At 54.0% G+C, this 26,790-nt stretch overlaps 1 protein-coding gene across 2 annotated transcripts in view; it reads left to right on the top strand.

Annotated features, from left to right (window-relative positions):
- VWF (von Willebrand factor) overlaps positions 1-26,790 on the top strand; it is a 134,470-nt gene that overhangs the window by 70,679 nt on the left and 37,001 nt on the right. For both annotated transcript variants that reach the window (XM_059082366.2, XM_067008591.1), the window contains exons 19-35: positions 1,318-1,421; positions 2,437-2,575; positions 5,091-5,225; positions 8,350-8,496; positions 10,682-10,822; positions 10,966-11,079; positions 12,941-13,097; positions 13,616-13,774; positions 14,397-14,532; positions 16,063-17,441; positions 19,069-19,185; positions 19,266-19,406; positions 19,695-19,838; positions 22,803-22,967; positions 24,244-24,287; positions 24,607-24,784; positions 26,283-26,503. In XM_059082366.2, coding sequence (XP_058938349.1) covers positions 1,318-1,421; positions 2,437-2,575; positions 5,091-5,225; positions 8,350-8,496; positions 10,682-10,822; positions 10,966-11,079; positions 12,941-13,097; positions 13,616-13,774; positions 14,397-14,532; positions 16,063-17,441; positions 19,069-19,185; positions 19,266-19,406; positions 19,695-19,838; positions 22,803-22,967; positions 24,244-24,287; positions 24,607-24,784; positions 26,283-26,503 — 3,621 coding nt within the window. The remainder of the gene's footprint in view (positions 1-1,317; positions 1,422-2,436; positions 2,576-5,090; positions 5,226-8,349; positions 8,497-10,681; positions 10,823-10,965; positions 11,080-12,940; positions 13,098-13,615; positions 13,775-14,396; positions 14,533-16,062; positions 17,442-19,068; positions 19,186-19,265; positions 19,407-19,694; positions 19,839-22,802; positions 22,968-24,243; positions 24,288-24,606; positions 24,785-26,282; positions 26,504-26,790) is intronic.

The raw sequence follows: 26,790 nt of genomic DNA, 5'->3' as shown, positions 1-26,790 counted from the left end.
TATGCACACACATTATTTTAGTCTGTGATCCTTGACATGAAAGCGCTTTGTGCAGCCCAAGACCGCTCTGTCCCAGGGCTTTGTCTGGCTCTAGGCCCAGGGAACCCAGGCTCGTCTGTGGAGTGATGGGATTGCACAGGTGCTAAGGCACCCAGACCAGCAGCTTCCCACCCCTCGGGTGGCTCCGGAACCAGAGTGCCGTGATCCCTTCACCCAGAGTCACGCAGAGCCGGCGTCCAGGGCTGCCTCCCAGGGTTGGGACACAAGCAGATCTACGTGTGGGATCAGAGTGGGTTTGGCCGGCTCTCCCTAAGGTCACTGGGGCCGGCGGGTCTTCATTCTTTTCCTCCGGCCCTGACACCCCCGAGGAGGACAACCTGTCACATAGTTACTCCTTCGCTGGCGGGGGGCTGGGGAGGGAGGGCAGGCCCCGTGAGGGTGTCGGACCGTCAGGGGACGGGGTGACAAGGGTGCACGCGGAGCTTGAAAACCCCCAGCCTCTGGTTCGGGTCCATCCCTGCCTGTGGCCACTGTTCAGCTTTCACCTCTAGGGCATTAAGTGCATTGCTCACTAATTAATTCATTTTGTGAAATACATTATCCATTTTCTTCGACTATAAAACATAGTAGACGCTCAATGAAGAACATTCAGAAAAAAAATTTAAAAACCGAAAAAGAAAATAAGATTCCCTTATCCTAGCCCACCAGAGGCAACTTCTACACTTCCCAAGCCCTTTGGAGGCAACTTATATATTTCCTTCAATGCTTTTTTTTTTTTGAAATATATGCATATATATATATATTAATCATTGGGACCATATGTGTATACAGGTTTTTTCTCCCTTGTTTTAGAAATTAACAGCATAAGTAGTTCTCAAAACTTTTCAGATTTTAATGTGCTCCACAGGGCACCATCACCTGGAGATTCCTTAATGGGTTTAATCATGTTCCTATGGTTGAACACTTAGTTGCTTCCATTTTTTTTTTGGAATGATAAATAATTGTACATTCATTTTTGCCTGTAACTCTATTCCCTTTGGAGAAGTCCTCTGGAGGAATTACTGGGTCTAAGGAGATGCACGTCTCAAGGGCTTCTGACACGTGTTATCAGAGTCTCCACCAGGTCCCAGGGCTCCTGCCCCTGCAGTGTATGAGGGCGGAGGGGGTCAGAGTGTCTTCAGCTGAGCCAGGGGGACCAGTGTAGACAAGAGCGGGGATTCCAGCCCCAGACTGGGCATGGGCTCCCTGGGCCGCCTCTAGCCGTGGCTGTTGGATCACTCGTTACGGCCCCAAGACTTTTGGATCGCTTTCCCTTAGGTCCGGCAGGAGAACAGGTGTGTGGCCCTGGAAAGGTGTCCCTGCTTCCACCAGGGCAGAGAGTACGCCCCCGGAGAGACGGTGAAGGTGGACTGCAATACTTGGTGAGGCCGGGAAGGGTTCCAGGGATGCTGGGGATAGGGGGTGGGGCGTTGCTCTGGCACTTGCTCCCCTCCCACCCGTGGTAACGTGGCTGCTCCTTTCCTTTTCTCTGTGCCTCCGTTTCTCCATCTGTCAAATGGGAGACTTTATCATCCCGTGTCCTCACTCCATGGGGACACTTTCTGGACAGCAGTGTTTCCTGGAGAAGATAAGGGCTATATCCATCACTGCATGCGTGACCAAGCTATCCCAGGGCGTGGGATCGGGGGTCCTTCTCCGGCCTTGTCCTGTCCCCTAGCCATATTGCGAGCGTGCTTGCCTGGAAAGAGACCGTCCTTCACATAGCCCTGGGCTCTGCTCACTCCCTGTGCCTTTCTTTGGGGCAGTGCACGACTTTAGGGAAGGGCCACGGGGACACGCAGGAAGGGGCTTAGTGTCTGGGGCCTGAGGTCTGAGCTTTCTCCCGCCGCCGCCCCCGTCGGGCTTCCTGATGTCGGCTCTGTTACTGGGTGGGGGGATGGGGCCATAGGCAGCTGGCAAGTCGCTGTGGGTTTACGCACATTGCTGCCCACCCTCTCCTGGCAGAAGCTCACAGCTGGTCACCGTTTCCCCAGCTCAGAATTTTCCTGCCATTCTGGACGTGTGTCCCCTTAGCCTCAGAGGGGCTATCGGCCTCAGTGTCTTTTCTGTAGAGACCCTGTGGCCCCTCCCAGGTGATGTCCTGGGAGGCTGGGCTTTGGCACGTCCGGAGCAGGTGGTGACAGAGTGTCCGCGGGTCACCTCGGCCAACCAGGGCCCTTCTTTGCCTCGTGACGGGGTGGGGGCAGCACGGCTTCCCTCTCCTCCTGGGCTCCGTGCTCTAAAAACGTGTGGGTTCATGACCGCGGGGCCCTGTGAGGTCCGATCCACACAGGCTGCAGACCACCCTCCCGACGCTTCCTGGGGCCTCCTGGAGGGCGGGTGGCGTCCTCCCGACGCCCGCGGGCCCCGCCCTCACCCCCCTCATCCTGTTCCCAGTGTCTGTCGGGACCGGAAGTGGAACTGCACGGACCACGTGTGCGATGCCTCGTGCTCCGCCCTGGGCCTGGCTCACTACCTCACCTTTGACGGGCTCAAGTACCTGTTTCCCGGGGAGTGCCAGTACGTCCTGGCGCAGGTGAGAGCAGGGCTCGGGGGTGGGTGTGCTCCCAGGCTGGATGCCACCGTTCTGTCGGGGGAAACAGCTCTGGGGGCTGGTTTCTGCGGGAGAGATTTTCCAGCCGCTGGAGAGGCGGGACCTCGAGATTCCAGTGACTGCCGTGTTCCTGCAGCTCACCTGCACGCCTCCCGGGACGGGACAGAAGCTCAGTCGTTGACTGGCCTTGGTGTGGGGCAGGCTCCCATCCGCCCCAGTCCCAGCACCATGGAATGAGGAAGGCCCCCTTTCCTTCTGGCAGACGCGGCCTCAGTCAGGGGACCCGTGGGGAGTGGAGCCCGGGCTGGGTTTCAGCCCCAGCACCCTTCCTGCCAGCACCCTTGCCCACTCAGGGAAGGTTGAAATGACCCCTGGAGTTTGGTTCCTGCCCTGTGATTCTATTCTTTTTTGTTGCCGCACCTCGTGGCTTGTGGGATCTTAGTTCCCCAACGAGGAATTGAACCCAGGCCCTCGGCAGTGAGAGCGCAGGGTCCCAACCGCTGGACCGCCAGGGAAGTCCCCATTCCATTCCATCGCGTTCTCCACCGTTTTCGTTCCTAACCTCGTGCAGCTCAGAATGGGGAGGGGGCGAGGGGGTGTGGGTACAGAAGGTCCTGCTGCCCCAGCAGGCCGAGGAGCAGCCTGGGGGAACCCTAGCTGCTGAGTGAGGGCTGCTGGGCCCCCTTTCCCGCCCACGGGTTCCTGCAAGTTTCTCTCGCGGGTTGACACCAACGCGGGTGAGCAAGGAGGGCTGAGCGCTTTGTCCTCTAGGCGGCTGGGCTCTGCGCGGCTTAAGCAAATGTGGTCTCTCCGTCTCCACCCTCGGGGGCGTCAGGGGAGGGGGTTCGGTGCGGGCTGGAGGGAGGAGCGCAGACCCGAGGGAGCCTCAGCCCCAGAGACAGAGCTGCAGGGCCCGGGAGTCAGGCAATGAGGGCAGGGGCACCAAGCGTGACGCCTGTCCAGTGCAGGGGAGCGAGCCCCCCTGCCTCCGGCCCGCGCCCCAGGCCGGCCCCGGAGAGGCGGGTGGCGCGCTGGGGAGACGGGCGTGCGCCCCACGAAATGCCTTTACCCACACCCAGGAACCCTCTAGGGCTTTCCCACACATGGTCTATGGAAGCCCGTCTCTCTGTTATGTGTCTGCCTCCCAGCCTTGGTAGCAAAAGATGGGGTGACACCAGCTCTGCGGCTCCACTCGCAGGCCAGGTTCAGCTATGGGCACCCAGGAAACACGACACTTCGGTGCAACGAGGGGGCCGGTCACACCTACCCCCCAGCTCTTCCCGCCTGGGAGAAGCTGGCCAGCTGGGCCACGTGGAGCCCCTCTGAGTCGTACCCCTCGTGGGGCTGCTCTTCCTGCCCCGCCGCCAGTGCCGCTGTCCCCTCTGACACTCTGTCCGGGGTCCCCCTCCCTTTCCTCCCTTCCTCCTTCGGGAGGTGTTATCAGGACTTAACTCTTTCTCCTTCAGAAAAATCTCAGGTGGTGACAAAGCTCTTGTACCTTCGTTCCCTCTTTTAACTTTCACAATCCCGTGAACCCAACACAGACCCGTTTAACCTACCGTTCTTATTACCCCAGCACAAACTCATTAACCTAACAACGCCGTGAACCCAAGACAAACCCGTTTAACCTCCCAATCCCATCAAGCGGGCGGATCCCATCTTGCAGAGGGGCACGTTGTGTGTGTGGAATGTACGTGTGTGTGTGTGTGTGTGTGTGAGTTTGTATGTGTGTGCATGCATGAGTGTTATATATGTATGTATGTGTGTCTTTGTGTGTATTTGAACGTGTGTCTCTGTACGTGTGCCTCTGTGTGTGTGTGTGTGTGTGTGTGTGTGTATGAGGGTCAGAGAGGTAAGCGACTTACTCAATATTATCCAGTAAGTGGCAGAAGCAAGGCCCACCCCTAGCTTTTGTGTGTTGGGTGTTTTTTTCCCCATCACATCACAGCAGTAGCCACCATGGGAGATATCGGCCAGAAACGTGTCCGCTTTTGCTTCCTTTTTATGCAATTCCCCCGCGAGGACCAGTGCTCCTGCACCGTCTGTTCCCTGCTAGGGATGGTAGCTCAGCTGGTGTCGCTGGGGCCGGCAGTCTTTGGTTACAGTGCGGGGCCAGCAGTCCAGAGGGGCTCCACCAGAACTTAGAGCTGCCACGTGCCACGTGGCTGGGCTGTGCTAGCCCCCCGGCTGAGGCTGGGCTAACCGGCTCAGGGGGAGCTATAGGCTGATGGGTCCACACTCCCTCTCTCTGTGTCCCTCCTTCTCCCCCCCCACACCTGACTGTAGGCACCTGGTGCACAGGTGATGGCTGAGGATGACACCCCTGTGAGTGTCCTCCGTCTCCGTCTGTCTGTCTGTCTCTCTCACACACACACACGGACACGGCAGCCTCCTGTAGCTCATCCTTCCAAGGCCTGAGGTGATGGGACGCCCGTCTGCTGATCTGGGGAGGAGTAGCAGGGATAGTGTTTCTATCCTGACACCTGTCTTTCCCCAGGATTACTGTGGCGGTAACCCTGGGACCTTCCGGATCCTGGTGGGGAACGAGGGGTGCAGCTACCCCTCCCTGAAATGCAGGAAGCGTGTCACCATCCTGGTGGAAGGAGGCGAGATTGAGCTGTTTGATGGGGAGGTGAGTGCGGGCTCGTCCTCCCACCCTCACGCCCCTCCGTCGGCTGATGAAGAAGAGCTCATGCCGAGCGTTCGTCCAGAACGTGTCTGGATGGACCGTCGCGCAGCCAGTGGAGAGATGAGGTCGCGCCGTGTCCTCTGACCTCGCCTCGTCCTGTGAGGGTGGCAGGTGGCAGATGGTGACAGGTTACACGATCCATTTTAGTGGAAGGGAGTGCAGACACACACGTGGAGAAGGGTGTGTAACCGTATCTGCACCAGCGTTGGGAGAGCCAGGGCTGACCTCCGGAGGCGACGGGAGATGGGAGGGTGGGGGGACTTTCATGTAGGAATACGTATATACACACACATATATACATGTATATTGCATACACACTATGTATACAAATACACACACACACGAGTATGTTATACATACACACATATACACATATTATATATCCACAGGTATATATATTATATATACAAGTGTACACACATACATGTATATTATACATACAAATATATCATACACACATATACATATATATTATAGCCCACGTACATATATTGCATGTACAAATGTATACACACATATATACATATATATTATATACCCACATATATAGAAATATAGTGTATACAAATGTATGCACACATATGTACACATACATTATAAATGCAAATATGTTATACACAATACACACATATACATATATATTAAATCCCACACTTACGTGTATTATATATATGCAAATGTATATACACATATACACGTATATTATGCATACAAGTATACACACAAATACATATGTATTATATACCCACAGTTTTATATATCATATATATGAATGTACACACATGTACACATATTTTATACACACAAATATATTATACACACATATATATTATACCCACAGTTATATGTATACAAATGTATATACACATATATGCACGTATACTATACATACAACATACACATGTAGGGCTTCCCTGGTGGCGCAGTGGTTGAGAGTCCGCCTGCCGACGCAGGGGACACGGGTTCGTGCCCCGGTTCGGGAGGATCCCACATGCCGCGGAGCGGCTGGGCCCGTGAGCCGTGGCCGCTGAGCCTGCTGGTCCGGAGCCTGTGCTCAGCAACGGGAGAGGCCACAACGGTGAGAGGCCCGCGTACCGCAAAAAAAAAAAAAAAAAAAAAAAATACACATGTATACATGATATACAGATATATCCCACATTTACATGTATTATATATACAAATATATACACGCATTTACACACACATATGGTATATATTATATACCGACACATATATTACATACAAATGTATACACACATATACACACTTATATACATATGTTATTCGCAGAAATATATACATACATATATACACATATATATACAAGTATATACACACTTATCATACATACAAGTATGTTCTATATACACATGCATATATAAATATATATTTTGGGAGGTGATGGTGTTTGGGGGGATTTTTACCTCCTTTTATGTTTTTTGGTTCTTTTCAGATAAAACCTTTTCTAAAGAGCTCAAAATGCGCAGACTCAGGCCCCGTGTGCTAAGAGCTCACGGAGTGGCTCTCAGAAGTCTACCTGAGAACCACCCAGGAGACCTTGTTTAAGACACCAACCTCCGGGTCCGCCCTGAGGTCCTGGCTCAGGTCTGGGTGAGGCCCAGGAGCCTGCGTCTGAAGTGGCAGGGGTCCCTGAGGCACAGCTGTGCTGCTCTGGCCACATCAGTACCTGGGAGACCTGGGTCTGGGCTCACCCCTTCCCCGTACCTTCATTTTGTTCCGTGGCCTCGGCCCGCATCCTGCCTTCTGGCAAACGCCCACCGCCGATACCAGGGGGTGGGGGGTGGACTCTCCTCCCTTAGAGAGGATAGCTGTGGAGCACACAGGGCCTGTTGACTTGGGTCAGCTGTGTCCATTTCAGGGACAATTCTACTTAGGACAGATGACGGTGGTGACACAGAGTGGGAGGCTCTGCCTGTGGTGTGTCCCCAGGGAGGGGACCTTGGCGAAGGGTGACAAGTTCTTAGCGTCAGCCTCAGTCTTATGGGTTAGACGGTCAGCCAAGTACCGTGAAACGGGCGGGGAGGGGGCTCGGCACCGGCAGCGAGTCAGCTGAGTCAAGGGCTCAGGTCCTTTGGGGGCTGAAGTCTGGGATTCCTGCTTCCGGTGTCGAGCTCCCCTGTCTCCCTGTTCAGCTCTGACTCCTGCTGACGGCGACTCGGCAGCTCGAGTGGGAGACGGGAGGAGAGGGGAGAATCTAGTGCTCGTTTTAATAAAGGGGTGGATTTTTTTTTTTAATAAGCCATTAAGAGATTTTATTTTATTAATTTATTTTTTTAACATCTTTATTGGAGTATTATTGCTTTACAATGGTGTGTTAGTTGCTGCTGTATCATAAAGTGAATCAGCTATACGTATACATATATCCCCATATCCCCTCCCTCTTGCGTCTCCCTCCTCCCACCCTCCCTATCCCACCCCTCTAGGTGGTCACAAAGCACCGAGCTGATCTCCCTGTGCTATGCACCTGCTTCCCACTAGCTATCTATTTTACATTTGGTAGTGTATATATGTCCATGCCACTCTCTCACTTCGTCCCAGCTTACCCTTCCCCCTCCCCGTGTCTTCAAGTCCATTCTCTACGTCTTTATTCCTGCCCTGCCCCTAGGTTCATCAGTACCATTTTTCTAGGTTCCATATACAGGCGTTAGCGTGTGGTATTTGTTTTTCTCTTTCGGACTCACTTCACTCTGTGTGACAGTCTCTAGGTCCATTTTAAATCGGTTGCCTAGAGGTGCTTAAAATCATCACCACATTAAAAGCCTCTTTAGGGGACCACGTGTATTTAATGATCAAGTGCCCCCCAAAATCTTTTCATGACGTGATAGGTGATCTTCTGCCAGTAGGTTTCATTGTATTTTTCATCTCGTAATTATGTTTTTGCTGCCACCTCTTTATCCTAGGATTCTTGGAGAGAGGTAGGCAAGATGGACGCAGCTCTGGCCGAACGGGGCAAATGACCAGCGGCTCTGGAGGGCGGCGGGGTGGGGGGAGCCGGGCCTTACCCCTGACCATCACTGTCCTGGTCTCACACTGCGTCCCCCCTCAGGTGAGCGTGAAGAGGTCCATGAAGGATGAGACTTACTTTGAGGTGGTGGAGTCTGGCCTGTCCGTCACCGTGCTGCTGGGCAAGGCCCTCTCCGTGGTCTGGGACCGCCGCCTGGGTATCTCTGTGTTCCTGAAGCAGACTTTCCAGGTGGGTGGCCCTTCTCCGCTTCCTCCTCGTCCTGTCTGTTTGCACCTTCAGCTTCCTGAGCAGCAGCCCGTGGCCCCCGCCCGCCCCACCGTCTTGGGGGAGGGTGGGTGGTCACCTAGTCCAGCCTCCCTCCCGATGCAAATAAGACTCAAGGGTTAGAGTTCGCCTTGGCTGTTTCCCGAGACAGGCTCCCTCTGAGAAGGATGGAGGGTTCCCGGACCCGGCAAACGGTCCCTTGACTGGCCTTGCTAGGCAAGCACTTTCTTTCCATCGTGGAAAGAAAAGATCAGGCAAGAGCTATTCTTAAGGTTTCTTAACCTCAAGAGGCAAACGGTCATGTGCGATGTTACTATAACTCTGCAGAGCATTCCGGGCGCACCCTCCCACGGGGCCACAGGCCAGCACTGGCCGATGCTTGTGGTGAAACCGCTTATCACCTGCTTTGGGGAAAGCTGCTGGCAGTGTCTGTCCAGGTTCCAGTGGTTCGCTGGGACTTCATTTTCTCTCACTGGCATGAATGTGACAAGTGCTCTGTCTGCCCTGGTGGCAGGACAGACCTTCCCAGCAACTGCTCTAGGCACTGTGGACGCAGCAGGGAAAGAACTATGTATAACTATATATACCCGTATATACATACGTGTATATATATATATATATATGTATCTTAACTTTGTATCCGTTTCCTATTGCTGCTATAACAAATTACGACAAACTTAGTGGCTTCAAAAAGCAACACAGATAGACTATCTTCTGGTTCTGGAGGTCAAAAGTATAAAAGTGGTCGGCGGGGCTGCATTCCTTCTGGTGGCTTCAGGGGGAAGTCCGTCTTCTTGCCTTTCCCAGCTTCTGGGGCTGCCCGCGTCCCTTGGCTGTGGTGCCGTCCTCCATTGTCAAAGCCAACAGCATAGAGCATCTTCTGCTCTCTCTGCTTCTCTCTGTCACGTCACATTTCTCACTCTGACTTCTGTGCCCCACGTGAGACCCCGTGAAGTACACTGAGCCCACCTAGATGATCCAGGACAATCTTCCCACCTCAGGACCCTTAATGCAGTCACACCTGCAAAGTTCCTTTTGCCGCGTGTGGTAACATGTTCCCGCTCCTGGGGATGAGAACGTGGATATCTTTGCGGGCACCATGGTTTTGTCAACGGCAGCCTTGGTGGAGATCATATTCCAGTGGGGATATTGTGTGTTTTAGATTGGTTGGTCTGATGAGAGCTGTCTCAAAGGGTGTGAGTGGAGCCTTTGTGGAAGCAAGGGAAGGAGCCAGTAAATATCCTGACTCGAGAATTCAGGCAGATGGAGTCGCGGGTGCCAAGGCCCTAAGGTGGACGGTGTTTGAGTTTGGACACGGAGGCCAAGGTGGCCACAGAGGAGGGGCTTGGCGTGACTGGTAGTTAACAAGGGCAGGGACGGGGCAGGGGCCATGCCATGGGGGCTGTTGGGCCACGTAAAGATCTTTGTCCTTTTGTCCATGTTTCCCAGCAAAATAGAATAAGTCACATCTCTTTGTCCCGAGGCAGGGCTCCGCATTTGTTCTAAGAGCATGGCGCCTTTTCTCTTCCAGGCCAAATAGCTCCGGTTTTGTCCATGGTTCTTATGTGATGGTTTCCACCCATTCATTCATTAGTTGGTCAGGACTTGTGTCCTGCGGCCCATGATGGGTGAACGTGGAATTGAGTAAGATATTATGTCAGCCCTGGTGGCATTTAGTGCTGGCCAGGCTGCAGTTGTTTAGGTAAGGGACTCACCTGTCCACAGTCCAGTAGGACTAGAACGTTCCCTCCTCAGACTTCTTACACTCTCATTGGTGTAACGCTGGACCAGCTCCTCTTCTGCCCAGACCCTCACTGGGGCAGCTGATGGTTTATACTGCAGACACCAGGGCCCGGGAGGCCTAGTTGGCCACCCAAGGGACATGGGCGGGCTGCTTCTCCTTGTGAGTGACCTTGGTTTCCTTAAGCTTCCCATGAGGTCAATGTGGAAGCCGGGAAAAGGCCTTGGCAAGGTCAAGACTTTGCTGGTCACCCTGGTCTCCTTCTGCGTCTTCCTCCCTGTCCCCCCCTCCCACCCTCCTCCTCCTCAGGCGAGCCTGCCTCCCATGCCGCCTGGAGCCCTCGCTTGCCTGACTCAGCGAGCTTGCGCAGAGGTTTGTAAAGCTTTTGCTCCCAACTGGTCCCCCCAGGAGCAGGTGTGTGGCCTGTGTGGGAATTTTGACGGCATCCAGAACAACGACCTCACCAGCAGCGGCCTCCAGGTGGAGGAAGACCCCGTGGACTTTGGGAATTCCTGGAAAGTGAGCCCGCAGTGCGCCGACACCCAGAAAGTAGGTCTGGCTTGCGGTGCGGACCGTGGGCGGTGGGCGCTGTGGCCTGTGGCGGGGGCAGAGCTTGGGGAGAGAGGGCCTCTTGGAGCCCTTCCGGGTTGACTCTTCCGGGTCCATCTGTGTACTCCTGCCCCGTCCCCCAGGTGCCACTGGACCCGTCCCCTGCCACCTGCCACAACAACGTCATGAAGCAGACGATGGTGGATTCCTCCTGCAGCGTCCTCACCAGCGCCGTTTTCCAGGAGTGCAACCGGCTGGTGAGGGCGGCGGGGCCCCTGGGGGCAGGCGCTTCTAGCTGTGGATGCTTCCGGGAGCCTCAGAAATCACCTGCAGCTGCTCACCTCTCTTGGCTTCAGGCTGGGGAACAGAGAGGATAATTGAGGGTGCATGAGAAGAGCAGTGCCCGGCAGATCATTTTTCTTCTGTGCGACACATGGTTCTCTGGGCATCCAATGCTGCTGCTCTTCCAGCCTCCGTCTTAGGGCGTTTGTCGCCCACAGATTATCTTGTCTCCAACATTAGCGCGGGAGTTTCCTCCTCCCATCCCCACCGTGTCTCTGGCCCCGGGCACCCGCGCCGCTGCCCCCGTTCCCAGGTCTCGTCTCACGGAAACTCTTTTCTGGTCTTAGAGCCAGATTTTGAGCCCGCGTTGTATGGCTTCTTTCTGTGTCTTCGTTGCTGTTTAATTTTTATTTTATATGGGAATATAGTTGATTAACAGTGCTGCGTTTCAGATGTACAGCAAAGTGATTCACTTATACATATACATGTGTCTATTCTTTTTCAAATTCTTTTCCCATTTAGGCCATTACAGCGTATTGAGCAGAGCCCCCTGTGCTCTACAGTAGGTCCTTGTTGGTCATCTATTTTATTTTATTAAAAAAAATTTTTATTGGAGTCTAGTTGATTTCCAATGTTGTGTTAGTTTCTGCTGTACAGCAAAGTGAATCAGTTATACATATACATAGATCCACTCTTTTTTTTTTTAGATTCTATTCCCACATAGGCCATTGCAGACTATTCAGTAGAGTTCCCTGTGCTGTATGTACAGCAGGTTCTTTTTGTGTCTTTATCTCACAGGGTGACAAGGAATTCCCCAAACAAGTTTCAACACAATTTTCTCTCTAGCTCTGTATGAATGTCTATATGCACACCTGTGTATGTGTGGGTACATGTGTGTATATGTACATGTACACACACACATGCACACACACAGCCAGTACACACGCACGCTGCTCCGTGGCACCTCCCTCGTGGGAGTGACCTGGTTGAGCACGTGTGTCTCAGCTCTTTCTGTCCATCCAGTGAGTTTTCATCCCTCAGGACCCGAAAGATACGTCGGATCCCCTGGTTTGGTGGAGACCCGAGACACCTGAGCTGGAAGGGCGGAGACAGTGAGAGGGTCAGGGAAGCCAGGGCTGTAGGGCACAGTGACCGGCTTCACATCCGCGTTCACGCTCACCACAGCTGCCCTGAACGAGGTGGGTGTGGGGGGCACGTCTGGGGCAGCCGAAGGTGAGAGGTGGCTCCTGAGACTGACCACGGACCGAGGGTGGGCTTCCCCTCCGGGGAGATTTAGGGTCGGAGGCCAGGAGCACCGGGCCGGCCGCGGCCCAGCACGCTAGCCTGTAGCATCTCAGCGAGACGGTGTGAGTGGTCCTGTTGTGTTTCCTCAGTCTCATTGCTGAGCAGAGGCCAGGAAAGAGTGTGTGTGTGTGTGTGTGTGTGTGTGTGTGTGTGTACGTGTGTGCGCGCGTGTGTGGTGTTTATGTAAAACACACAGACGCCCAAGAGGGTGGGAGTGGCTTATGGGGGTGGGTGGATGGCTGAGCAGGTACGTGGACAGATGGACGGAAAGGAATGTTCTTTTGAAAAATTCTCAGGCCTATCTCTTCTAGGAGAGGCTGGCAGGGTTGCTTTCTTCTCCTTTTCTTGCTGGACTCCACATGAGAATGTCGGATTTCTGCCTTTTTACCCATTCCCTCCTTGGGACCATTGCCTCACATCTTTCCTTCTGCCTGGAGCCCCTGTCCCTCCTCTGACCCCTGGAGCATTCACGCGCGGACCAAGAGCCGGAGTCCCCACGTGCAGCCCAGGCCACCTGCGTCTCCCTTGCAGGTGGACCCCGAGCCGTACCTGGATGTCTGCATCTACGACACCTGTTCCTGCGAGTCCATCGGGGACTGTGCCTGCTTCTGCGACGCCATCGCCGCCTACGCCCACGTGTGTGCCCGGCACGGCGAGGTGGTTGCCTGGAGGACGGCCACTCTGTGCCGTGAGTCCTGCTGTCTGTCCCTGGTGGTCCCAGACACGCCCCTCCCCCCTCATTCATCTAGACCTTGGGACCTTGGGGGGTGAGGAAGGGCTCCTTGGTTGGGGAGAAGACAGAGACCCATGCGGGGGGGATGGCCGAGGCTGAAGGAGGTCAGGACGTGCCTGGGCATGAGGACGGTAAGCGGGGAGATTCAGGGAAATGGAGAAAAGGGAGCAGTGACGGAGAGAAGGAGGTGGTCAGAGTGTCTGCGATGAGACACGATCACACTTGCCATCGTGGTCAAGCAGCTCGGACATTTATGTTGCGTGTAGGTGGCTGATCAGTTTCATAAGGAAAACGGGTTCAGAACCACTAGGTTCCTGGCTCAGGGGCTCTCAAAGCCTAGGCGCCTCTCACGTGGGTGACTCCGGAGTTCCCCTCTACCATCGTCCCCTCCTGGGGGCCGTCTGTCTGGGGTTGCCCGGGGCTGCCCGGGGCTTTAAGAACGGTCCTGCCTGTTTTGGGGTCTCTGCACACAGCCCAGAACTGCGAGGAACGGAACCTGCGGGACAACGGGTACCAGTGTGAGTGGCGCTACAACAGCTGCGCTCCCGCCTGTCCCGTCACGTGCCAGCACCCCGAGCCGCTGGCCTGCCCCGTGCGGTGTGTGGAGGGCTGTCACGCCCACTGCCCTCCGGGTGAGGCCCTGGGCCCCGCGGGGAAGGGGCGGAGGGCTGGGACGGTCCTCAGAAAAGCTGGCCCCCTGTCCCCAGCCCCACTACCCCGGGTCCTGTTTCCATGTCCTGCCACCGAAGCCAGGCCAGCTGTGGTTTTTGTCAAGCTGGGCTCCCATGCGGTGCTTCTGGGGTCTGTGTATGGGCGTGTCATCTAGAGCAGCACTTTCTGGTGGAACTTCGGGCAGCGCTGGGAAAGTTCCATTCAAATGTGGCTCGTGTGTCTGAGGAACTGAATGTTCAGTTTTATTGAACGTTACTTAATTTAGATTTAAACGTAACCAGCCACACGTGGTTACTGGCTGCAGTGTTGGATAGCACAGATCTAGAGTTACCGGATGCCTTCTTTGGTGGAGGAGCATGAAGACCCTCGGAGATACGATTTGCTTTGTCCTGGGGTTTGGAGGAGGCGAGGTGGGGGAAGGAACACCCCCTCCTAATTTTTCAGCAAGAAGGATGCTCCCTGAGCGGGGAGGGCACCCTTGGGGGAGGCAGGCAGAGCTGGGAAAGGCCTTTTAGTGCAAGGAGAGACTTCCTTGTGGGAAAGGTGGGAGCTTGGGCTCCTAACGAGAGGCTTCTCATGCAGGGAAAATCTTGGATGAGCTTCTGCAGACCTGCGTCAACCCTGAAGACTGCCCCGTGTGTGAGGTGGCCGGCCGGCGCTTAGCCCCCGGGAAGAAGATCACCTTGAACCCCGGGGACGCTGAGCACTGCCAGATTTGGTACAACAGCCCCCCTGGTTGTCCGAAGTGATGGGTCTTACTGTCTAACCTGGGGGCCTGCCCAGAAGTGTCGGTTTGGGGAAGAATGTCCTGTTCTTACTTACTTTGCTTCTCTGTCTTTGAGAACAGGCTCTATGTCTTTTCCAGGAACTATCTCTCAAGAGATTTAGGTTTTCTACCTCTTCTTGCTGAAGGAAGGACGTGGTCTCTTCTTATCCTTGGAGGTGGCATCTAGTCCGGGGACAGGCATCTATGGAAGTCAGATTTTTTTTTTTTTTTTTTTTTTTTACTGGAGGTGGGGATGCAGGGGAGGAAGAGAGGTGGAGCCCCCGACTCTGCAGTGGGGCACAGACACCTCGGGCCGTGGCCAGGGTCCCAGGGCGCGGCTCTTGTAACTGGGAGTCACGGGTCACTGCCCCCAGGCTCCCACCGGGGTTGAAGGAGAAGGTTCTAGCCTGTGTGGGTCTCCGCCACAGGCAGCTTGATTTCTCCTGTGGCCTGGCAGAGGCTGCCACTTTCCAGGACACTGGTGAAAGAGAGACGCGACCAGGGGATTGGAAATTTGGCTTGGCGGGGTGAGAATTGGTGTGCGGGGCTTGGGGCTGGGTGTGGAGCATAGCTAGGCCCTGGCACATGATGGGTGTAAACGGTGGGTCCGTTGCAAGAAAGAATGAGTGAGTCACTGTCTTTCTCTGTCTAACATCTTGGAGACCCCCGAATACCACTCCCAATACTTTATTCTGCCAGATAAAACTGGGACTTTGAATCTTTATTCACCTCTCTGAAATGATTTTACTCCAGTTTTCCTCTCTTCCTTAAGGCCCCACATGTTAACATAGTACAGAATTCATGCAGCTTAAATTCTGTTGTAATAGATACTGAAAAGCATTTATCTTTGATAGAACATTTATAAGGCCTGGTCAGCATCAACATTTTAGAGCAGTATTTGTCTTTGCAGATATTTGGGAGAAGGCTTGGATTATAATTAAATATTTATGTTGCTAGAGACATAGGTTGAAAATAAACCAACTTTGAATGGCTGTGTGGATTGCTAGGAAAAAAGAAAGATTCTTTTTCAGGTCCTAGGGTGGGTGAAAGCTTTGGCTTTCACGGGCATCAAAACTCAAGGGAGGGCTTCCCTGGTGGCGCAGTGGTTGAGAGTCCGCCTGCCGATGCAGGAGACACGGGTTCGTGCCCCGGTCCAGGAGGATCCCACATGCCGTGGAGCGGCTGGGCCCGTGAGCCATGGCCGCTGGGCCTGCGCGTCTGGAGCCTGTGCTCCGCAGCGGGAGAGGCCGCAACAGTGAGAGGCCCACATACCGCAAAAAAAAAAACCCTCAAGGGAAGTGTGTGTGTGTGTGTGTGTGTGTGTGTGTGTGTGTGTGTGTGTGTGTAGGGGGGCTGCTTGGGGACTATGTTAAACACGGTGTCTCTCTCGAGTGGGGAGTGTTCCTTGAGGGCTCGGGTCCAGTGGGCTGGGAAGTGCCCAGAGGTTCTTCCCGAACTATTTCGGTCTCTCCCCTCTTGCAGTCACTGTGATGGTGTCAGCCTCACCTGTGAAGCCTGCAGGGAACCGGGAGGCCTGGAGGTGCCCCCGACGGAAGGCCCGCTCGGCCTCACCACCCCGTACGTGGAGGACACGCCGGAGCCGCCCTTGCACGACTTCTTCTGCAGCAAACTTCTGGACCTGGTCTTCCTGCTGGACGGCTCCTCCAAGCTGTCCGAGGCCGACTTCGAGACGCTGAAGGCATTCGTGGTGGGCGTGATGGAGCGTCTGCACATCTCCCAGAAACGCATCCGCGTGGCCGTGGTGGAGTACCACGACGGCTCCCACGCCTACATCGCGCTGCAGGACCGGAAGCGGCCGTCGGAGCTGCGGCGCATTGCCGGGCAGGTGAAGTACGCGGGCAGCGAGGTGGCCTCCACCAGCGAGGTCTTGAAGTACACGCTCTTCCAGATTTTCAGCAAGGTGGACCGGCCTGAGGCCTCCCGCGTGGCCCTGCTGCTCACGGCCAGCCAGGAGCCCCCCAGGCTGGCCCGGAACTTGGTCCGCTACGTCCAGGGCCTGAAGAAGAAGAAGGTCGTCGTGGTCCTCGTGGGCATCGGGCCCCACGCCAGCCTCAGGCAGATCCGCCTCATCGAGAAGCAGGCCCCCGAGAACAAAGCCTTTGTGCTCAGCGGCGTGGACGAGCTGGAGCAGTGGAGGGACAAGATCATCAGCTACCTCTGCGACCTCGCCCCCGAGGCGCCCGCCCTCACGCAGCGGCCGCTCACGGCCCGGGTCACCGCGGCGCCGGAGCTCCCGGGGACTTCGACGCTGGCACCCAGGAGGGGCTCCGTGGTCCTGGATGTGGCGTTCCTCCTGGAAGGGTCGGACAGCGTGGGCGAGGCCAACTTCAACCGGAGCACAGAGTTCCTGGAGGAGGTGATCCGGCAGATGGACGTGGGCCGGGACGGTGTCCACGTCGCGGTGCTGCAGTACTCATACGTGGTGACCGTGGAGCACTCCTTCAGAGAGGCGCAGTCCAAGGAGGATGTCCTGCAGCGGCTGCGGGAGATCCGCTACCGGGGCGGCAACCGGACCAACACGGGGCTGGCCCTGCGGTACCTGTCGGAGCACAGCTTCTCGGCCAGCCAGGGAGACCGGCAGCAGGCACCCAACCTGGTCTACATGGTCACGGGAAGCCCGGCCTCAGATGAGATCAGGCGGATGCCCGGAGACATCCAGGTGGTGCCCGTCGGAGTGGGATCTCGCGTGGACGTGCAGGAGCTGGAGAAGATCGGCTGGCCCCAGGCCCCCATCTTCATCAAGGACTTCGAGACTCTGCCCCGAGAGGCTCCTGATCTGGTGCTGCAGAGGTGCTGCTCCAGAGAGGGGCCGCATCTCCCCACCCTCGCCCCCGTCCCAGGTATGCGGGCGCCTTGCACGGGGGCGGGGACTTGGGGGCACTGGGGGCAGCTTTGGTGGAGACGCGATTCTCGGGTTCAGATCTGGCTTCCCTGCTCTGTGCCTTCGGTCAGACCCCTGCCTTCAGGGTGTCTGCGTTTCCTCACCCCCCGGGCAGGGAACAGCACCGGTGATCATTTTTAGGGGAAGGATCTCTTCTTATTGTCTGAGATTGAAAATTCAGAGGTAATGCAAGCTTATTATTAAGATTTAAGCAAAACCGGCATATGGAGTAAAAAAAAAAAATACAAGTCCTACTTTACCATATAGCCCTGTCCCCACCCAATTCCACTCCGTGCCTTAGAGGTAACCTGTTAAATTTGGTGACTATCAGCTTTTTTACCACACTGGGCGGATAAAATTTTTCTCAGCACCTGACATTCTTCGGGGCAAGGCCGGGAAGTCCAGTAGGTTCTGGAGCCGGGCTGCCTTAGTTTGAGTCTCACCTCTGGCACCTATGAGCTGGGTAACTTGGGGGCAGCTATGTTGGTAATAATTTGGGGGTAATTTTGGGCAAGTACCTCTGTGTCCATCAGTCTCATCTGTAAGATGGTGCTGATAGCAGTGCCTGTAATATGCTTAGGGCAGTACCCGGTACTTAGCAAGTGCTCAAAACTGACTTAACTCCACGGCTGTTATTATTACCTCCTTAATTGATACTAGCGATATGCATCGCGTCCTAGCGCTTTCGCACCTTCACTTGGTGTGGCTGGGACGCCCCAGAACCACTAGCCTTCTTTTACAGTCCCTTGATCCCATTTTTGTTATCTGTGCCTTTGTTTCCTTGTTTTTGTTTTAATCAGAGCCACAGATTTATCTAAATTCTCATGCTATTTCAGTGATAGCACCATCAAATCTCAGAACAGTGTTTGGGCCAGAGTTTGTTTCCTCACTGCGATCGTGACCCTGTTCCCAAACATTAACATGAGCTTTAGGCATTTTGTGGTTTTTTTTTTTTTTTTTTGCGGTACGCGGGCCTCTCACCGCTGTGGCCTCTCCCGTTGCGGAGCACAGGCTCCAGACGCGCAGGCGCAGCGGCCACGGCTCACGGGCCCAGCCGCTCCGCGGCACGTGGGATCCTCCCGGACCGGGGCACGAACCCGCGTCCCCTGCATCGGCAGGCGGACTCGCAACCACTGCGCCACCAGGGAAGCCCAGGCACTTTTAATCGGATCACCTTCTAGCTCCTCGCGTGCCCCGTGAGAGCTGACAAGCCCACCTCCCAGGGGGGTGCTGCTGTGTTTCCTTTTGTCATCTGCCTGTTTTCTGCTCCAGTATTTCACTCAGTTCTAGAAGAGTTGCAGCCCCCGAAATGGAGGGAGAGGATGCCTCTTGCTTCCGTCTGTAGCATTTACACTGCCTTTGGGTGGAGTTGGAGTCTCCCCCGTGCCTCCAAACCCCGGGGACTCACGGCCCCCTTCCCTGCTGCCTGGCGCCAGCTGCGGAGACGCAGAACTGGGGGACACGCCTCGCCTTTGTGGCGCCGCGTGGTCGGCAGCGCCCTGCACACCCGCCGAGTGTGTGTCTGCTGCAGGGGCCGGGTGTCAGTCCCCCATACCCCTGGTGGCTCCCCTCTGCTCTCTTTGCAGACTGCAGCCAGCCCCTGGATGTGGTCCTCCTCCTGGACGGCTCCTCCAGCTTTCCACCTTCTCACTTTGACGAAATGAAGAATTTTGCCAAGGCTTTCATCTCGAAAGCCAATATAGGTGAGTGAGGCGCCCGAAGGGGCCCTTTCAGGGGCTCTTTCTGATCCACAGTGTGACCTCTGTGCTTCCTCTCCTGTCAGGCCCTCAGCTCACCCAGGTGTCGGTGCTCCAGTATGGAAGCATTGTCACCATTGACGTGCCGTGGACCGTGCCCCTGGAGAAAACCCACTTACGGAGCCTCGTGGACCTCATGCAGCAGGAGGGAGGCCCCAGCCAAATCGGTAACACGCTGGCGGGCTGGGGTGCAGGGGCCGCGTCTGGTCCCAGTGCTTGGCATAAGTGACCGAGTAACCCCGGCCGGCCACTTGGCTCCTTGGCCTTAGTTTTCTTTCCTGTAAACCAAGGGCCAAGATGCTCTTCCCGATCTCACTTGTGTGTGAGACTCTCTGCGTCTCTGAGTTACTCCGTTTCGGTGTCCTAAGGCTCCCCCTGGAGACAGGATGCTCAGCCGGCCTCAGACCCGCCCTCCCCGCATCAGCACTGACTGCATGGCCCGTTCTGTCTTCCAGGGGACGCGTTGGGCTTTGCGGTGCGCTATGTCACATCCCAAGTCCACGGTGCCAGGCCTGAAGCCTCGAAGGCGGTGGTCATCCTGGTCATGGGCACTTCCATGGACTCAGTGGACGCGGCCGCCGCTGCCGCCATATCCAACCGTAAGTGTCGGGGGTGCAGTCGTGCGCTCGCGAACTGCTAGCGGGTTCAGAGTGGGCGGCGGTTACTTTCCGACGTCCTGGCTGATTTTGAATACTTAATACCCACATGTGGCCTGGTTTCAAACAGCAGGAAATTGCCCAATCCCTGTGTCATTTGGAAACCAAGCAGTAATAAATGTGTGTTTATCCTTCATTTGTCTGCATGCTTTCAACTGTAACTTAAAAAATAAATGTATTTTATTTATTTATTTATTTATTTTTGGCTGTGTTGGGTCTTCGTTGCTGCACGCGGGCTTTCTCTAGTTGCGGCGAGCGGGGGCTACTCTTAGTTGCGGTGCGCGAGCTTCTCATCGCGGTGGCTTCTCTTGTTGCAGAGCACGGGCTCTAGGCGCATTGGCTTCAGTAGTTGTGACACGCAGGCTCAGTAGTTGTGGCTCGAGGGCTGTAGAGCGCAGGCTCAGTAGTTGTGGCGCACGGGCTTAGTTGCTCTGCGGCATGTGGGATCTTCCCGGACCAGGGATCGAACCCGTGTCCCCTGCGTTGGCTGGCGGATTCTTAACCACTGCACCACCAGGGAAGACCTTGACTGTAACTTTTAACTTCTCCAAATATTCCCTCTGTGTTCAGGGCTGGGTCATACCCCCGCGCCTGTGGTGTCCTTAGCCTCTCTCCACTCTGAGGCTAGAGTGATTCATTTTGGGGCTTTGAGAGCCATCGGAGACCTTCTTGTATTCTGAGCCCCTGTCCAGTACCAGCCTAAGGGGCTTGGGGGTGCAAGATGGGCAGGAGACCAAGGCTGCTACTTTAGGAAGGGGACGGATACAGGTGTGCCCGAGCCTCGGTGCCTTATGAGAGTTTGTGCTGTGAACAGCAACAGCACGTGAGCCGGGGCAGGCAGTGTCGGGCTGGCAGGGGGCTGGGTGGGTGGGATGACATGACGTGACACCTTCCCATGCCCCCTGGAGAGTGGCTCATCTTTCAAAACCCCTCTCTGTCTTTCCTCTGATGTCTTCCCAAGAGTTCTTCACTCCCTTTTCTGTACCACTGGAGCTGCTCAAAATGTGCAGACCACATTGTTTTTATGTTATATATCTGTTTCTTGCACGAACTAGGGATTCTTTGAAAGCATGGACAAAATCTTGCTTATTTTTGTATCGTCTATGCATGATGCACAAAATAGGTAGCCATTTAATGTTTGTTAAATGAATGAATGTGACCTACTGATGAAACCTATTATTTTAGGGAAAAGGACCCTGAAAGGGAAAGGATGTACGTTGGGGTGATACAACCAGCTTAGAAAAGCTGCTAGCAGAAAATCAGCTCTAATCTTAAGCAAACTGCAAATACTTAGAACTTTCTGGAGAACTCATTGGGGTAATTTTATGATGGAGACTTTTCTCCTTTCGTATCAAGAATCCAAAGAAAGACTTTCATCGAGAAAGGAAGCAGCTGTGGTCTGGAGGAAACAGACATGATCCAGGGCATATCACTGAACCATTCAAAGCCTGTTTCTCACCTGTAGACGCACGTACCCTGGGCTAAGCCTTGTGACTGACATTTTCTCTTCTCTTCTTACACTCACCTCCTGGGTGCTCTCATTCTGTGTCATTCGTCTAGATACCTTTATGCACGATTGACTTAAGAATGCCTATCTCCAGTCTGGATTAGGAATTAGAACATCTCCACCTAGATGTTCTAACAGGCAACTCAGCATAAACTGAATTACTGACTTTCACATCCAGATCTCCTCTTCTTACAGTCTTTCCCATCTTAGAAAAATGGCAGTTCCATCCTTCCAGTTGCTCAGGTCAAAAGTCTCAGCGTCCTTAATTCCTCTTTTTCTCTCATACGTCCATCTAATCCATCAACAAACTATAGTTTCCTCTTCAAAATACACTGAGAGGGCTTCCCTGGTGGCGCAGCGGTTGAGAGTCCGCCTGCCGATGCAGGGGACATGGGTTCGTGCCCTGGTCCGGGAGGATCCCACATGCCACGGAGCGGCTGGGCCCGTGAGCCATGGCCGCTGAGCCTGCGCGTCCAGAGCCTGTGCTCCGCAACGGGAGAGGCCACAGCAGTGAGAGGCCCGCGTACCGCAAAAAAAAAAAAAAAAAAATACGCTGAGAATCCCACCACGCCGTATCACCTGCATACCACCTCCACCACTGTCTCCTAGTTCAAGCCCCCATTATCTCTCACCTGGATTATTGTAGTAGCTTTCTACCTGGAACAGCTTTCTACCAGCTTCCATCCTTGCCCCCTGAAGTTCATAATCAGCAGAGCAGCTGTAGTGACCTTTTACACACTGAAGTCAGCTTACCCATGTCACTCCTCTGCTCTCAAGTCTCAGCTGGCTCCCATTTTATTCAGAGCACATGTTTAGTCCTTCCCGTGGCCTCTGAAGCTCTGCATGACCGGTGTCCCTCTCCCGCTTTCTCTGCTCTGGCCTCCCTGGACTATGCAGTCAATTTTCTACCCCAGGACCTTTGCACTCACTGTCTCTGTGCTCGGGATGTCCTCTTGGCCCCTTCTGTCCTTCATCTTTTCACTGCACACATCTCCAACCATCCTGTATGAAACAATGACCCTCACCCCTACCCTTGTAACTCTCATCCTCCTTACCCCATTTTGTTTTTTCCTGAGCACTTATCCAGGTCTGAAATACTAGATATTTACTTACTTGTGTGTGTGTTGTCTGTCTCTCCCCAGTGTAAGCTCCATGAGGTCAGGACTTGATCTGCTTGGTTTACAGTATCCTCACTGCTTAGAATAGTACCTGACACAGAGCAGGAGCTCACTAACATTTGTTGATTGACTGAATGCCCTCCTCACAGGGTTGGTGTGAGTGGCCAGTTTGGAAAACATGAGGCTCTATGTACATGCTTGGTGTAGCTTCAGGCCAGAGCATTTTGAGCCCACCTGGCCAAAGGTTGACACAGACCCTTTCTTGCTCCTCTGTAACCCTAGGAGTGGCGGTGTTCCCCATTGGAATTGGAGATGGGTATGACTTGGCCCAGCTGAGGATCTTGGCGGGCCCAGGGGCCAGCTCCAACGTGGTGCAGCTCCAGCGGATTGAAGACCTCCCCACCATGGTCTCCCTGGGCAATTCCTTCTTCCACAAGCTGTGCTCTGGTGAGTCTTGGGATGTTTTTCTTATCCCCCTCAAAACAGAAACAAAAGCAACCAAACCCATCTAGAGACTCAAAGGTTCTCATACACAAGATTTGGCCTTGAAGTAAGTTTGTTTTATAGGCTGGAACCTGTAAGTTTCTACTTGTGGAAGGTGGTAAGGCAGACCTCCAAGGGGTTACCAGACAGTTCTCTGTGTATAGACCTCCTTCCATCCTTACTGTCCATGCTAACTTGAGCACAGGGCTCTTGGACAAAGAAATGGAAGACAGAGGCAGGAAACTCCAACCTCCTTAGATCATGGACCTCTTCCCCATGCCCTGCGCTCACCGTCAGCATGGGTATAAAGGGCTTTAGAAAAGCAACAGGGATTTACCGTATAGCACGAGGAATTACATCCAATATCTTGTAATAATCTATAATGGAAGATAATCTGAAAAAAAATAACAGTCCCTTTGCTGTACACCCGAAACTAACACAATATTGTAAATCAACTATACTTCAATAAAATACGAAACTGAAAAGATTAAAAAAAAAGAAATACAGTAACATAGAATATAACATCAAACTACCATAGTTTAAGTTGATTTAAGGTTAGAAACTTTTTATTTTTACCATACATGCTTTTCTTAAAACCTTGTTTTATCTATTTTCCTAATGTAATCAGCTGTGAGTCCAAACCTACTACAGAGTTCTTGCCCTTTCTTGCTAGGTGACAGCTCTGCAGGTAGGAATCTTGATCTCTTTTAAGTTTTCAGCCTCTTGCTGCTTTTCCTCCTCTCACTAGGCACTGATCTCTATACAAAAGAGGACAAGGAGATTTTTTTTTTTTTTTTTTTTTGCGGTATGCGGGCCTCTCACTGTTGTGGCCTCTCCCGTTGCTGAGCACAGGCTCCGGACGCGCAGGCTCAGCGGCCACGGCTCACGGGCCCAGCCGCTCCGCGGCACGTGGGATCTTCCCGGACCGGGGCACGAACCCGCGTCCCCTGCATCAGCATGCGGACTCTCGACCACTGCGCCACCAGGGAAGCCCGACAAGGAGATATTGATTGAGGTTGTTGCCCTCTTGTCACTGTTGTGTCACTGTCATGACCACTAACCACAGAGAACCACGGGGTGACGTCCCCCTAATCTCCTGTACCTGCATCCTCACTGCTAAGCCCCCTCACGTTCTTTTCAGAGTTAATCCAGCTTCAAGGACCAGCCAGGTAGCCGAGTAAATGGCTCGGAATTTCTGGATGGTGGGTGGGAACAGAGATCTTGCTTGTGTCTGTTTCAGGCTTCATCAGTGTCTGCGTGGATGAGGACGGGAATGAGAGGAGGGTACGTTCAGTTCCGTTGACTTTGAAGGAAAGATCAGGAATGTATATTTGGGGCCCTCGTTCCCCTGGTGAACTTCTCCTCCTTTGGTCTGGGTCCAGTTCTCCCTCTTACCGTTATAGCCTTTTTTTTTTTTTTTTTTTTTTTTAAATGTTGGCTGTGGTTGGGGCGGATCCCCCTGTAGATCCTATGATCTCTATCCTGTTTCCTTGTCATTTAGCCCCAGGGCCTCGTCTCTCTGTTTTCCAAGGGGGTCAGTTGCCTGGTGGAGGTTGAAGTGCCTCATTCCCTTCCCTGCCCGAACCTGGTTCTTTCTCTGCAGCCCGGGGACATCTGGACCTTGCCGGATCAGTGCCACACGGTGACCTGCCTGCCAGATGGCCAGACCTTGCTGAATAGCCACCGGGTCAACTGTGACCAGCAGCTGCGGCCTTCCTGCCCCAACGGCCAGTCCCCGATCAGGGTGAAAGAGGCCTGTGGCTGCCGCTGGACCTGCCCCTGTGAGTCCTCTGCTTCTCCAGCTTGGACGGCGTTCAAGGGGCAGTGCTTTTCACTTGGCTGTGCAGAGAGGTAGACCAGAAGCCCGTTTCCCCCTCCACCCACGTCCCCTCCCTCTCGTGACCATGGAACCTGTTTCCATTCAGTCCCAGAGCTTCCCTGTTCCCTTCCTGTGCCTTTTGGAGGGCACTTCCCCAGATAGTGCATAACCAGAAGGAAGAATTGATTGTCTGGGGTCAGTGCTCAGCTTGGCTACTGATGAGTCACCCTTAGGGGGTCTAGGCAGTGCAGGTACAGCAGTGAGAGAGAAGCCCCCAGGAAGCTCCCCCATCATACCTGTAGGTGTCTGAGCGTTGGATGCAGGGTGTACCATCACGGTGGCCTGGTTTAAGAGGAGGACGCAGTCAACTCCATCACACGCAGACCTGTGGGGGGCACTCATCCGTGGGGTGGGCTAGCCCTCTGTCTCGTGGTCGGGAGAGATGTTTGCTTATGGCGACCCCTGCTCGCCAGTGGATGGATCGAGATGATCATACGATGAACAGACACAACTTGTGGGGCTGAAATCAAAGCTGTATCTTGTATCTCACTCTCCCTTTGGAATTTATTGAGTGGGATAAATTTCCTTTTTGCCTGGATGAGAACTCTACCAGACCTCATATCGTTTCTGTTTATTTACAAAGAGTCCTGTGGTTGCTTTAAGTCGTAAAACACAGTCTCCGTTTGGTAATGAAATGCCCACTCTCGGGTCATAATCAAGCCTTTGAACTTGAGTTAGAGTTGAAACGCCTCCCTAATCCCTGTGTGGGCTCCTGGCCTCTGGGAAAGGGGTGTAGTCAGTCTCCCTCCAGCTTGGAGCCTGGAGAGGGAGGAGCTGGAAGTGGCTTCCCAGAGTTCTTATATGACTGGTGCTTCTGGGAGAGGCCCTGCACCCCCTGGCCTGGCAGGTGTTCCAGGCACAGCTGCTTTTTCTTTCTGGCTCTCAGGAGTGGTCCTTTGATGATCGGTTGCATATATTCTATATTCGTTCGCTGTCCGCTGCTTCACCCTCTGCCATCCTTCTGGGTTCTTTGTTTTCTTTTGTTATTTTTGTTTATTTGTTTGTTTGTTTTTGCATCCAGCCCCTCATAGGCTCTCCTTCTCTCTCTCTTTTGACGTCCTCCTTACTGTGTAGCAGGAGTTCTCTTAGGGTATATAGTAAATTTTCCCCCGAAGTTATTTAGGCTGGTTTCCCCGCTCCCTTCTGTGTACTTACGTTATTCATTACTGACATTATTCTTTTAATTGTATCCGTTGGTATTCCATCTTGAATTTTCCTTACTGCCCTCCTAGCTGGTTCTCCTTGTTTGTTTTCTGTATGTGAAGCATGGACATGGTTTTCAATGTCAGAAGTCTGTGGAAAGACGTACTCGCAAGTCTCCCTGCCAGTCCGAAGAGAGCAGAGGAGATGGGGGAGGAAGTCTGGACAGGTCACATCCACGCGTTGCTCTCTCCGTCCAGGTGTCTGCACTGGCAGCTCTACTCGGCACATCGTGACCTTTGATGGACAGAACTTCAAGCTGACTGGCAACTGCTCATATGTCTTATTTCACAACAAGGAGCAGGACCTGGAGGTGCGGCTCCATAATGATGCCTGCAGCGCCCGGGCAAGGCAGGCCTGCATGAAGTCCGTGGAGGTGAAACATAACGGTCTCTCGGTTGAGCTCCGCAGCGACATGGAGGTAGGAGGTGCTTTCTGTGAGCCCCGTAACGTGGCGGCGGCAGGCCCTTGGGGCAGCCACGTGGACCCGGTGGCAGTCGGCTTTAGCCGGTGCTCCTGTTGGGGACTCGGCTCCTGCCCCGTGGGCAGGGCGCCACCTTTGTAGGAAGGGCTCATTGCTGTCTCCCCCGTGGAGTAATTTCGTGTTGTTTGGGGTCCAGGTTTGGAAGAAAGGGTCCGTTTTCGATAGCATGGCGTTGTGAATGTCGTGCCAGTTTCTGGCACCGGTAGAAGAATGGGGGTGACACC

This window comes from Kogia breviceps, chromosome 12 (genome assembly GCF_026419965.1).
Source record: "Kogia breviceps isolate mKogBre1 chromosome 12, mKogBre1 haplotype 1, whole genome shotgun sequence".
Taxonomy (NCBI): domain Eukaryota; kingdom Metazoa; phylum Chordata; class Mammalia; order Artiodactyla; family Physeteridae; genus Kogia; species Kogia breviceps.
Note: the sequence above shows the minus strand (reverse complement) of the source record. Positions and strands in the feature narration are given on the sequence as shown.